The following is a 13,821-nucleotide window of genomic DNA, read 5'->3' on the forward strand; positions in this document are numbered from 1 at the left end:
ATGGCGAGGTTACCAGGCTTCTGCTACCTGATACCTTCTTTCTCTTCCCTGTCCCGATCAGTACCCAGCCTGCTCTCCACCGATCGGCCCTTCCCCTCCCAATGCTAGGAATCCCCTCTCTGGCCACAGTGTCCAGCGCCCTCTCCCAGCCTTGGGAGGCTGCTGGCAGCCCTGGGTTGGCCGTTGAGGCTTCCTGAGGCTTTGGGCAGCATGTCCTCTGAGTTGGTAACTCTGACTTTTGTTCTCATGGCCCCCAGGTGGGGCTGGCCCCATGGGGGAGGGGGTGGAGGTGGAGGTCTGGCTACTGCCTAGGAGGAGCCACGGCTGCCCAGGGCCAGGCAGGTGATGCTGTCCCAAATTCTAGACCCTCCTAATTTGTAAGGTGGCAGTGGACTCATGGAACTGGATGGGGTGCGTGGAGTGGTGAACACGACCGGGGTGATGGGGGCCAAAGAGGCTGAGGGAGCCCCTCCCCCCTGAGTGTGACGGCACCTGTGGGCCTGAAGCTGCCAGAGACTTCCTGCCCCTGGGGCTGCCCTGCTTTCCTAATCTTGCTGTCTCTGCTCCAGTGCTGATCCAAGCCTCTGCCTCTCTCATTTCCTCACGTGTACCTGCTCTGTTGCCCGGGTCTGTGCCCGTCCCTGCCCTCTGGAACCCTTGTCCCCATCGCCCCTGTTGTCCTACAGTGGCAGGGCCCGGCTGAGGTCAGCATGCCCTTCACCACCCTGAGGCCACTGGAGTGGCCTGAAGCCACCGTGAAGCTGTGGCCTGGCCGTGGCCTCCCTCCAGCCTCTAGCGTGACCTTTGCTTGTCCTGGCTGTGTTCTTTGTCTCCCCACAATGTCCCTGAGAAGGCCACTGAGTGAGTGTTCTGGGAATGGAACAGAGAGATCTGCTGGCCAGGCAGCTGTGTTATGGGGAGGGCCAGGGGGTGGGGCTGGGAGAGAGAGCCCCCTCCCTCCCAGTTTGGCCTGAGCCTGTCTTCCCAGCAGCTCTCAATAAAAATTGCATTTATATGAAAAACATAATGAAGAATAAGAAAACATTTTTCCCCCAATAACACCAAACATCAAAAGGAGATTTTTATCAATTATGAGAGAGAGATTTCGGCCATAAAATGGTAATTTAACGATTGGGAGATGGATGGTTTGAAGCATTACCGTCAGCCAGGACGGATGGCCGCCATTAGTCACTCCGGGCAGCGGCAGGGCAACGGCTGGGGTGGGCCTGGCCGGTAGGCCTTTCCTCCCGTCGCTTACATGGCCCGGCCTTGCACCATGAGGCCTCTGCTGTGGGGGCTCCTGCTCCTGCCTCGGGGAGGCCCCACACGTCTGTTACGCCACAGCTTCTGGATGAATATTCCACAGCCCAGGCTGCGCCTTTGCTGAATACAGCCCCACAGTGAGGGACTCCGCAGGTGCCCTGGTTCCCTCTGTCAGCCTCAGGCGCACCCCCAACATGATGCTCTTCTCTCATTTCCTTTGGTACGCTCCCCTCTGAGCTCCACGGCTGGCCACCCCACCCCCACTTCCACCTCCATCTCCACCCCCATTCCCACCTCCACCTCCACCTTCACTCCCACCCCCATCCCTACCCCCACCTTCACCTTTACCTCCCCCCCACCCTCACCCCTACCCCCACCCCCACTTCCACCTCCACCTCCGTTCCCACCCCTACCCCCACCTCCACCTTTACTTCCACCCCCACCCCCACCCCTACCTCCACCTCTACCTTCACTCCCACCCCCACCCCTACCTCTACCCCCACCTTCACCTTTACCTCCACCCCTACCCTCACCCTCACCCCTACCCCCACCCCCACTTCCACCTCCACCTTCACTCCCACCCCTACCCCCACCTCCACCTCCGCTCCCACTCCTACCCCCACCTCCACCTCCACTTCCGTCGGTGTGCCCACTGGCTGCTTGGAGGTGCAGGCCTGGTGGAGGGTTTCCCATGGATCAACAAGCTCATCACTCAGTGAGTCAGGTTAGACTCAAGTCATCTTATTTTTTAATTTAATTTTTACAATTTTTAGTTAATTTTTAACAGATTCAATATAGTTTGTAGAAACAATTCTAAGCCAGCACCGCGGCTCACTAGGCTAATCCTCCACCTAGCGGCGCTGGCACACCAGGTTCTAGTCCCCGTCGGGGTGCCGGATTCTGTCCCGGTTGTCCCTCTTCCAGGCCAGCTCTCTGCTGTGGCCAGGGAAGTGCAGTGGAGGATGGCCCAAGTGCTTGGGCCCTGCACCCACATGGGAGACCAGGAGAAGCACCTGGCTCCTGGCTTCGGATCAGCGCAGCGCGCCGGCCGCAGCGCGCCAGCCACGGCAGCCATTGGAGGGTGAACCAATGGCAAAGGAAGACCTTTCTATCTGTCTCTCTCTCTCTCACTGTCTACTCTGCCTGTAAAAAAAAAAAAAAAAAAAAAGAAAAAAAAGAAACAATTCTAAGAATATAATGATATTCCCTTCCTCCCCTCTTCCTTCTCTTTCTTTTTGTTTTTGACATAACATATTTTGAATTTACGTTGCAATCAAAGGCTTAGTGATTCACCAAATAAGAAGTTTAACAAGTAAAAAGCAGAATTTAACAAGTAAAAAGCAGAAAGCCCCTGGTTTTGGGAGAATATAGGTAAAGGCTATACAAAATAATAGAATGTAAAAATGACCATTTCACTCATATACAGTAAATTTTAAAATACTCACAGATCATTGAAACTATAGTAGTGGGGCCGGTTCCATGGCATAGCAGGTAAAGCTGCTGCCTGCAGTGCCGGCATCCCTTATGGACACCGATTTGAGTCCTGGCTGCTCCACTTCTGATCCAGCTCTCTGTTATGGCCTGGGAAAGCAGTGGAAGATGGCCCTGAACACGCGTGGGAGATCCAGAAGAAGCTCCAGGCTCTTGGTTTCAGATCGTCCCAGCTCTAGCTGCTGCAGCTATTTGGGGACTGAACCAGCGGATGGAAGACTTCTCCTTCTCTCTCTCCCTGCCTCTGCCTCTCTGTAATTCTGCTTTCCAAATAATAAATAAATAAATCTTTTTTAAAAAAGAAAACATAGTAATATAACATTCTTTTTTTTAATATTTATTTATTTGAAAGGCAGAGTTACAGAGAGGCAGAGGCACAGAGAGAAAGAGAGGTCTTTCATCTGCTGGTTCACTCCCCAAATAGCCACGACAGCTGGGGCTGGGTCTAACCAAAGCCAGGAGCCTGGAACTTCTTCAGGGTCTCCCATGTGGGTGCAGGGGCCCAAGGACTTAGGCCACCTTCCACTGCTTTCCCAGGCCACAGCAGAGAGCTGGATCAGAAGTAGAGCAGCTGGAACTCAAACCAGTACCCATAAGGGGTGCCGGCACTGCAGGCGGCAGTTCAACCTGCTACACCACAGCACCAGCCCCAGTATAACATTCTTAACCACTGGTTTGACGAAGGTATGAAACAGATTTACAAAACTATTTACAGCGATAGTGATATATACAGGCTTTCTTTGTTTATGTGTGTTTTTTTTTTCTCTTTTTTAAAATTTGAGCTCCTACATATAAGAGAGAACATGTGTTTGTCTTTCTGTGGCTTATTTCTCTCAACATGCTGACTTCCAGCTGCATCCATTTTGATGCAAATGGTAGAACTTCATTCTTTTTTTTTTTTATAGCTGACCAGTGTTCCATCGTGGATCTATGCCATGTTTTCTTTATCCGTTCATGGGATGATGGACACCTTGGTTGAGTCCACAGCTTGGCTATTATGAACAGTGCTGGACACCTTATTTTCCAGATGGTAAACTGAGGTACGGTTTCCAGCGAACTTTCTTCGTAGGTCTTCTCATGTCAGGGTAATGGCACATCTACGTTCTCCCAGGACACTTGCTGGCCCCTGCGGCCACTCTTGAGTGGTTCATTGTTGCCCGTGGCTTGGCCTTGGCACGTGGGAGGTGCTGGTGAGCATTGTGGGGCTGAGTTGCAGAACCCCCTTGAGTGTCTCTTCCTCTTTTTTTTTTTTTTTTTAAATTAATTTATTTATTTGAAAGAGTTACACAGAGTGAGGAGAGGCAGAGAGAGAGAGAGAGGTCTTCCATCTGCTGGTTCACTCCCTAGTTGGCTGCAATGGCCAGAACTTTGCCAATCCAAAGCCAGGAGCCAGGAGCTTCTTCTGGGTCTCCCACGTGGGTGCAGGGGCCCAAGCACTTGGGCCTTCTTCTGCTGCTTTCCCAGGCCATAGCAGAGAGATGGATCGGAAGTGGAACAGCCGGGTCTCAAACCGGCACCCGTATGGGATGCCGGAGCTTCAGGCCAGGGCGTTAACCTGCTGTGCCACTGTGCCGGCCCCTGTCTCTTCCTCTTGAAGCCTGCACTGACCCCTCCCCCTTCCAAGGTTGACCTGACCCCTTCTTGTGAATCCAGCGCACTTGGTTTTGACCCTCATGGCAGTGCTTGGCTTCTCCTCTCAGGATGGCCGTTCTCCCTTGGGGCACAAACGCTGCTGCAGTAACAGGTTGTTGTGTGGACGGAGGCCCTGCCCAATGCTGGACTTCACGGCTGAGCCTCAGGCGTGTGGTGGAGCCGGGCTCTGCACGGTGGCTGGCACTGCCTCTGTGCTTGGTTCTGTGGTTTCTGGGGTATTCCTGTGGGAGGCTCAGAGCAAGGGCAGGATCTGCTTCTTGAGGGAATAATAGGACCATTTTTGGGGCACTGTGGTGTGCAGGTTTATAAAGGAGCCGTTGGAGCCGAGAGCCTTGCTTGAGTCCCGGATGCCACCATATTCTGTCATCCTTGGTGCATTTTATAAGCTTTGGTTTCCTCACCTGTACACAGGGATGATAATAAAACCTTCATAGGACTGTGATGAGAACTGAAAAAAGAACCCACTTAGAAACACTTCAGGATATTGGGCAAGACTTTTTTTTTTTGGATAAGACCCTCAAAAGCATGGGAAACAAAACAAAACAACGACAAAACTTCTATATAGCAAAGGAAGCCAACAACAAATAGACAACCTATAAAATGGGAGAAAGTATTTGCAAACTGTCTCTCTGACACGAGATTAACATCCAGAATATTTAAGGAACTCAAAACAACTCAGTAGCAAAAAGCCAAGTAATCCAGCTTAAAAAAAAATGAGCTGCGGTTGCACCAACGCCGGTACTTAGGCGCGGGCCGGCGTGTCCTTGGGCTTAGAAAGCGGGACGTCCAGCTTACCGGTGCGGTCCTTTGGGGCGCGAGCTACTAACGAGCGAGTTAAAAATGGGTGATGTTGAGAAAGGCAAGAAGATTTTTGTTCAGAAATGTGCCCAGTGCCACACTGTGGAAAAGGGAGGCAAGCACAAGACTGGACCAAATCTCCATGGTCTGTTCGGGCGGAAGACAGGTCAGGCCGTTGGATTCTCCTACACAGACGCCAACAAGAACAAAGGCATCACCTGGGGAGAGGACACGCTGATGGAGTATTTGGAGAATCCCAAGAAATACATCCCTGGAACCAAAATGATCTTCGCTGGCATTAAGAAGAAGACTGAAAGGGCAGACTTGATAGCTTATCTCAAAAAAGCTACGAATGAGTAATAGCTGGCCACTGCCTTATTTATTACAAAACAGCAATGTCCCGTGACTTTTTTTATGTGCACCATAATTTAATTCTCATACACCAGAATTCAGATCATGAATGGCTGACAAAATATTTTTGTCCAACAGTCTAATATTGCCTTGTGTGGTTAAATAGGAAATTTTGGTAGTAATTCCAGTTCAGTGAATGCCCTCACTGTTTTTCCCCTTCTAAGGATATGATTGGACTTAACTAACAAAACTTGTCAATGCCATCCCAAAACCTGTTGGGAGATTGGATTTAGATTTAAATGCTGGGGAAATTGCCTCACTGTCTCAGAACTGAACAAGATTCACTTGTTCTTTACCTACCTAAGGCAAGAGCTGAAGACATTTGGAAACGTCTACTTCGTATTTTTGGTCTTAGCTGTGGCAATCTCATTAGAATTTCCTGTATCTAAACTTCTGCCTTTTACTTACTGAAAGGCATTTTAGTGTGGTTTATGCATATCAAATAAAGAATATTTAACACTTCTCACATTTTATAGATGATCTGTAAGGTCAGGTGCTTTGAACGTCAGCATGACCAGGTGGAGTAACAAGTTACACTTGCTGTTGAATTCTTTACTACCTTAGACTGAGTTAAAATTCAGGATTGTCTATAAGCAGCCATTTGGAAACACATAACACTGAGGAGCTACTGTGTATTTGTGTTTAGTAACGGTGCTTTTGCCAGCTCAGTGGAAGGACTAAGGGAGAGGAGATACCATCAGCACAAAACCTCTAAAATATGTGATCACAAGACTTAAGAGAATTAAAAACAGAATTATAGATAAAAAAAAAAAAAATGAGCTAATGATCTGAACAGACGTTTCTCAAGACGTCCAAATGGCCAACAGGTATAGGGCAAAATGCTCAGCCTCACTAATCATCAAGGAAATGGAAACCAAACTCACAGTGAGATATCATTTCACGCCAGTGAGAATGGTTGTTACCAAAAAGGCAAAAATAGCAGACGCCGGCCAGGATGCAGAGCAAAGGGAACCCTTAGACACCGTTGGTGGGAATGCCAATTAGAACAGCCATTGTGGAAGATAGTGTGCAGGGTTCCCAAAGAACTAGAAATAGATCTACCACGTGGCCCCGCTCTCCCACTGCTGGGTGTCTACCCAGAGGAAAGGACACGGCACGGCACAGGGAGGGTCTGCCCTCCTGGGTCTATTGCAGCACCGTTCGCCACACGTGGGGATATGGACTCAACCTAACGCCTACCAGTGGGTGAATGATTAAGAGAAGGTGGTGCATCTGCGCAGTGGAATACTATGCAGTCATGAAAAGAATGAAGTCCTGTGGTGTGCAGCAGCAGGGGCCAGTCTGGAGGACATTAGGTAAAAGGAAATGAGGCAGACCCATAGATCAGGTGCCGCCCGTGCTCACTCCTGTGCTAGCTGCAAAGTCAGTCTCATAGAAGGACAGCGCAGAATCGTGTTTCCCAGAGGCTGAGGCTGGTTACAGGGTATAAAATTAGGAGGAATACACTCCAGTGTTCTGTAGCATAGACGGGTAACCGTAGCTGATGGTAATTTGTTGTACTTGTGTATTTCAAAATAGCTAGAGGAGAAATTTCTGAATGTTCTCGCCACAAGAAATAGTTCACATTGGAGATGATGGATGGGCTGGTTACCCTGACTTGACCGTTACACAATGCATATATTCATGCAAATATCACACTGTATCCCATAAATATGTATACCTACATGTCATTTACCTTCCCCCCATGCACCCTGTCTAAAGTGCAGTGCCTGCCGACTTAGCTGTGCTTAGTATCTGTAGAGTTCTTGTGAGGATGGAGTGTGGCAATGAGACTGCAGCCCTCACATACCCAGTCCTGGGCCTGGATCCTCAGGGTTAGACAGACGCTGCCTCTTTTTGTTTTGTGATGTTGGTGGCAAGTGCTTCAGATAAAAGTTACCCAGGGAATCCTGAGCTTGCAGGTTGCAAGGGTTTAGAAATCCTACAGTTCACCCCTGCATTTCACGGGTGGGGACGGAGGCTCAGAGAGGAGAAGTAACTTTCCTAGATGGCCCAGCTGGGGCTAGCCCCAGGTCTCCAGGCTTCTGGACTTTCTGTTCTGGGGTGGGAGGGCCAGTAGGCCCTTGAAGGACTTCAGCTGCTTTGCCTCTTCCTGGGACCTCGCGGTTTTCTGTGGACCTTGGGGAAGCCGCATTTTTCTAAGTCTGTCCAGCAGGGCTCCTGACACTCCTTGCTTCCTTCCGCCAGCCTTCCCACTGGCTGGTGGCTTGGGTCCATGATACCAATGTGCACAGCATACAGACCATGCCTGGGGACTGCCTCCTCCCAGGGATCCAGCGCCCAGGGTGGAGCCCATGCTCCCTGCTCAGCCAGTGTGTCTGGGCTGTTCCACGTGGACTTCCTGCAGGTAAAGGGCCTGAGTTCAGAGTGGCCCCAGCCGCTGACCCACCCACCAGTTGCTGGTTTGCGCACTCAAACATTACAGATTTATTGAGCAGGCTGATAGGTGTGAGTGCTGTGGGGGATACAGAATATGTCAGAGCCACGTCCCTCCCTCCCAAAGCCTGCAGACGGAACAGTACACACAGGGAGTAATTAGAGAACAATTAAGCCCTCAGCTGCGGGCTGACGGATGAGAAGTTCGGGGGAAGTTCAGAGGAGTTCCTGGAGGCCGTGGCTGTGAGCTGGCCCTGGAAGGATGACTAGGTTGTAAGGGGCAAAGGACTGGGACAGACGAGGTGGGCAGTGTGGCAGCAAGTGGGGACACGGCTCGTTCAGTGTCCAGCGAGCAGACAGTGGGGCTGCAGGGGCCAGGGACTTTGGGTGAAGGGCTCATTTGTTTGCTAGGTCCACAAACCAGTGAGACAAACGACAGTACTGTGTTGTCCCACTGCTCTGGAGGCTGGGTGCTGGCAGGGGTGGTTCCTTGTGAGGGCGGGGGCGGGGTGGGGGGGGTGCGGGAAGGGGATCGGCTCCATGCCTCTCTCCTAGCTCCTGGTGCTGTGCTGGCCATGTTTGGTGTCCCTTGGCTTGTAGACGTCTTGCCCAGGTGGCTCTACCTTCTTCCTCACACGGTGTCTTCCATGTGTGGGTGTGGTCTGGCTCCATGCCCAAATTCCCCCTTTGTGGTAAGAGAGCATTCACATTGGATTAGGGGCCCACACTATCCTACATGGCTTCATCTTAAGTCATTGCCTCTGCAGTGTCCCTAATTTCAAATAAGGTCCCATTCTGAGGTTCTAGGGGCTAGGGTTTCAACATGTGAGTATTTGGCGTGTCCAGCTCAACCCATAACACATGGGTGCATTAGGTCTTCATGGGTGCAAGGGTCAGAACTTACTGAGGCAACGCAGCAGGTTCATGGTTTTCTTCTTTTTCACATTTTCCCCTCATTTCTTTATTTGAGAGACAGAGTTCCATCTGCTGGTTCATTCCCCAAAATGCCTGCTATGTCCAGGATTGGATCAGGCCAGAACAAAGAGCCAAGAACTCCATCCAGGTCTCCCACATGGGTGGCAGGGACCCAACTACTTGAGCATTCACTGCTATCTCCCAGGGCAGGAAGCTGGAGTCAGGAGCCAGAGCCAGGTACTGAACCTGGGTGCTCTGATGTGGGCCGTGGCATCTTCACTGCGAGGCAGGTGCTTGCCCCAGATCATGGTTTTCTGCAGCCGCATATCAGGCAGGCCTGGGGTACAGTTGGACCTTTGGGTGTTCCTCCTGGACTCGTCTTCTCTCAGCTTGTCTGTTCAGGCGAGGCTCATCTACAGTTGGTTCCCCAACAACCGGGGCCTCTGGCAGCTCTCAACCTACCACCTCCCAACTTCATTCCTAGAGGGACTGACCTGACCCCCAGTTTTATTTTATAGAATTACAAGTCAGGACTCAGATTGATTTAGGATAAGTCAGTAATGTGCCTTGCATGTCCTTTTTTAAAAAAAATTTAAGGTATGCAAATCTTATGTGTTTCCTTTGTACAGATTCAGGAATATAGTGATACTTCCCCTCTACACACACACTCCCATTCTTCTTCCTCCCTCTCCTGTTTCCTCCTTCTCCTTTTACAAAGATCTATTTTCAGTTTACTTTATACTTATAAGATTAACCTTACACTAAGTAAAGAGTTCAACAAATGATATGAAGAAAAAAAACACTGTTCCTCAACAGTTGAGACCAGGGCTGTAAACAATCATCCAATCTCAAAATGTCAATTTCACTCCTATACATTGCATTCACTGATCAGGTAGAACATATGGTATTTGTCTTTTTGGACTGCTTATTTCACTAAGTATAATGGTTTCCAGTTGCATCTATTTTTTTTTTTTTTTGTGAAAGGCAGGATTTCATTTTTTTTTAACTGTTGAGTAGTACACCATATATATATATATATATAGAGAGAGAGAGAGAGAGAGAGAGAATATACTACTGTTCAGTATATATAGTACTACTCAGCAATTAAAAAATGAAATCTTGTCTTTCACAAAAAGACATATATATATAATATATACACACATACACCATAATTTCTTTATCTGGTCATCAGTTGATGGCTATGTGGGTTGGTTCTATATCTTAGCTATTGTGAATTGAGCTGCAATAAACATGGGATCACAGATCATTCTTTTATATGCTGATTGCTTTTTGTTTAGGTAAATTCCCAGGAGTGGGATGGCTGGGTCATATAGTAGACCTATTTTCAGATTTCTGAGGTATTTCCATACTGTCTTCCATAATGGCTGTACTAGTTTACATTCCCACCAGTGGTGGATAAGGGTACCCATTTCTCTACATCTTCGCCAGCATTTATTGTGTTTTGATTTCTGTATGAGAGTCATTCTAACTGGGGTGAGGTAAAACCTCATTGTGGTTTTGATTTGCATTTCCCTGATGGCTAGTGATCCTGAGCATTTTTTCGTATGTCTGTTGGCCATTTGAACTTCCTCTTTTGATAAATGCCTGTTCGAGTCCTTTGCCCATTTCTTAACTGCGTTGTTTGTTTTGTTGTTGAGTTTCTTGAGCTCTTTGTAGATTCTGGATATTAATCCTTTGTCATTTGCATAGTTTGCAAATATTTTCTCCCATTCTGTTGGTTGCCTCTTTGTTTTTTTTTTTTTTTTTTGCAGTAAAGGAGCTTCTCAATTTGATGTAATCCCATTTGTCAATTTTGGATTTGATTGCCTGTGTTTCTGGGGTCTTTTCCAAGAATCTCGGCCTATGCCCATGTCTTGTAGAGCTTCCTCAGTGTTCTCCATTAATTTGGTGGTATCAGGTTGTAGACTTAGATCCTTTATTTTGAGTGGACTTGATGTAAGATAGGGGTCTTGTTTCATACTTCTACACGTAAAGATCCAGTGTTCTCAGCACCCTTTGTTGAAGAGGCTATCTTTTCTCCAGGGATTGATTTTAGTTTTTTTTTTTTTTTTTTTTTTTTTTTGTCAAACATTAGTTGGTTGTAGATGTGTGGATTGAATATCTGGGTGTTCTGTTCTGTTCCATTGGTCTATGTGTCTATTTGTATGCCAGTACCAGGCTGTTTTGATTATAACTGCCCTATGGTATGTTTTGAAATATATATTATGGTACCTCTGGCTTTTTTTTTTAAAGATTTATTTTATTTATTTGAAAGACAGAGTCACAGAGAGAGGTAGAGCCAGAAAGAGAGTGGGGGGTGTCTTCCATTCTACTGGTTCACCTCCCAATGACCACATTGGCCAGAGCTGAGCTGATCTGAAGCCAGAAGCCAGGAGCCTCCCCCTGGTCCCCAACGTGGGTGCAGGGACCCAAGGAGTTGAGCCTCCTCTACTGCCTTCCCAGGCCACAGCAGATAGCTGGATTGGAAGTGGAGCAGCCAGGACTCGAACTGGGCCACAGCACTGGCCCCTGTTTTTGTTGTTTAAAGATGGCTTTAAGTCTCCAAATTCATGCCTATATGGAACCTGGAATCTAAAATGAGATTTTAGCAGATGTAATCAGCTAAATTAACATGAGGTCATACTGGAATAGGGTGGACCCTAAATCCAATGGCTGTGTCCTCATGAGGAGACCATTTGACAAAGGAGGCAGAGATTCGATGATGCAACCACGCATCAAGGACTGCCAAAGATTGCTGGCAGTCACCAGAAGTTGGGCAGAGGGGAGGAAGGAGTCTCCTCAGGTGTCTTCAGTGGGAGGGGCGCCTGCTAACACCTGGGGTTTCAGGTTCCACTGTGAGGAGGTAACTTTCTGTCTGGTTTGTGAACTCGGTGGCAGCTGCTCTGGGACACTAACTCAGATATGCATCCTCAGACAGTCACCAGGGCCAGAAAGCACGTGCGCCAGCCTGTGATTGGTCCAGCGTGGAGCAGGTGCCTGCCCTTCGACCAGCCACTGTGACCAGCGAGGTGGGTTTGCCCCTTTTAAACTCCAGGGTTAGAGTTGGGGTAGATGTCAGGCATGGCAGGCAGCAAAGGCATAACGATGGGTAAAGGCAGACAAAATCATAGATGTCCACATCCGTGGGTGGCACTGTGGTTTTGCTGTGTAGGGCATACTGACTGTGTGTCTTACAGATGCCGTTTCTGATCCTTACAATAATTCTGCAAGGTTGGCAGATTTTACCAAAGGCCCTGAGAGGATAGGTAGTGGCCATGGTCACTTGGAAGTCACTAGGGAAGAAGCAGGACCAGCATCATGTGGACTCTGATGGCCAATCCCTGCCCCTGGAGGAAGGCTGGCTTCTGTAGGCATTAAAGGAAGGCCATGGCCTTGGGCTCTGATGTGATGAGTGTTAGGGAGTTGCCATGGGGCCCTGGTCTTACTAGTGAAGTCAAATTAGCTAATATTTTGGGGTCCAGTGCTATGGCACAGCAGGTTGAGCCACCAACTGCAGCACTGGCATCCTGTGTGGGTGCTGGGTTATGTCCTAGCTGCTCCACTTCTGATCCAGCTTCTGGGAAAGTAGGATGCCCAAGTTCCAGGACCCCTGCAACCCATATGGGAGACCTGGAGGAAGCTCCTCGCTCTTGGCTTCAGCCTGGTCCTGCCCAGTCATTGTGGTCATTTGGGGAGTGAACCAGCAGATGGAAGCCTTCTCTTTCTCTGTAGCTCTGACTTTCAAATTAATCAATAAATCTTTTTTAAAAATTAGTTAATATTGTGTGTGTGTGTGTGTGTGTGTGTGTGTGTGTTTGCATTTTTGTGTACCAACTCCCCTGACTGGAAAAAGAGACATTGGAGGCAGAGTTGGCCAACAGTGCTGGCTGGCTGGAGGGTTCTGGACGCCGTAGCCCAGGGAGGAGGGCCTGTGACTTGTGTTCCTTGGGGCTTTCCCAGAAGCGCACTCCAAGTCAAGGACTCCAACGCAAGCAGGTTTATGGGAAGCTCAGGAGCTGCCAACAGAGAAGAGGAGGCAGCTGGTGACTGTGCTGTTCCACCAGCAGCTGCCACCAGTGGAGGAAGCTTAATCGAGTGGGCGATAGGCCAGACATGGCCTAGACCCTTCCCACCCAAGGACCAAGGGAGAGGGTGGGGTGTGCATGTGCCGGCTTCCTAACTTCATCGTTGGTGGCTGTCCTGGGGGTGCACGCATGGGGGGCTTCCTCCTGCAAGTCACACGGGGGCCGGAGGAAAAGGCTGCAGGCGCTGGTGGTCTTAGCCGGTTGCTCAGAGCTGCCTGCCACAGGAAGCACTCTGATTATCCACAGAGAGGCGGAGTCAGGGGGCTCAGGTCCCACAGGGGGTGTGAGGCAGAGCCAGCGCTGGCTCCAGGCCCGGGCTCCTCACCTGGACGTTCCGCTGCTCCCTGCAAGGAGCCGGCCTTTTCCCTGCAGCTCCCGGCTTCTCAGCACTCCCGGGCAGGAGGGAAGCAGGCAGAGGAGGGGGCCTGGCACCAGGGAACGCTGTCAGCTCTTTTGTCCTGGGTGTGTGTGAGGTGTTTCCAGGCACACGGCCTCATGCCATCCCCACAGCCGCCCTTGTCCTCCTATTTCCAGACGTGGAACCTGAGACTTTTGGGGTAACCGAGCCAGGGACACAGCCCGAGTGCCATGGACTCCAGGGACACACCACACTTCACATACACAGATTGCATCCCCAGGAGGTGAGTGTCCCAGGAGAAGAGAGTTCAGGTTCAAGGCCACTTTCCTGTGACCCCAGAGCAGTCTACCGTCTTGCCTTCCAGTGCTGCGTCTTAGAGCCAATCAGATGATGGACGGGAGGTGCGGGAAGACCCGCGTGGTGAGGTTATCCGGCTCGTGTCTGTCTGAC

At 49.6% G+C, this 13,821-nt stretch overlaps 2 protein-coding genes across 12 annotated transcripts in view; both read left to right on the forward strand.

The window, feature by feature from the left end:
- The window catches only part of ADCK1 (aarF domain containing kinase 1), a 137,474-nt gene that overhangs the window by 66,722 nt on the left and 56,931 nt on the right, over nucleotides 1-13,821 (forward strand). For 2 of the 11 annotated variants that reach the window (XM_089322446.1, XM_089322449.1), the window contains one exon: nucleotides 3,660-3,794. The exons of 6 other annotated variants lie outside the window; for them this stretch is intronic. In XM_089322446.1, coding sequence (XP_089178572.1) covers nucleotides 3,660-3,755 — 96 coding nt within the window. In that variant the 3' untranslated portion in view covers nucleotides 3,756-3,794. Of the gene's footprint in view, nucleotides 1-3,659; nucleotides 3,795-13,547; nucleotides 13,658-13,821 lie in introns of those variants that run through there. 3 more of the 11 variants (XM_089322447.1, XM_089322448.1, XR_016226639.1) reach the window with 3 other exon arrangements.
- On the forward strand, nucleotides 5,133-6,392 carry LOC100355084 (cytochrome c). Its single transcript, XM_017350176.4, has one exon. It carries the CDS (start codon nucleotides 5,248-5,250, stop codon nucleotides 5,563-5,565), a length of 318 nt encoding a protein of 105 aa, XP_017205665.3. The 5' UTR covers nucleotides 5,133-5,247; the 3' UTR covers nucleotides 5,566-6,392.

Source organism: Oryctolagus cuniculus, chromosome 20, assembly GCF_051225735.1.
Source record: "Oryctolagus cuniculus isolate XC-2025 breed Fujian yellow rabbit chromosome 20, ASM5122573v1, whole genome shotgun sequence".
NCBI classification, from domain to species: domain Eukaryota; kingdom Metazoa; phylum Chordata; class Mammalia; order Lagomorpha; family Leporidae; genus Oryctolagus; species Oryctolagus cuniculus.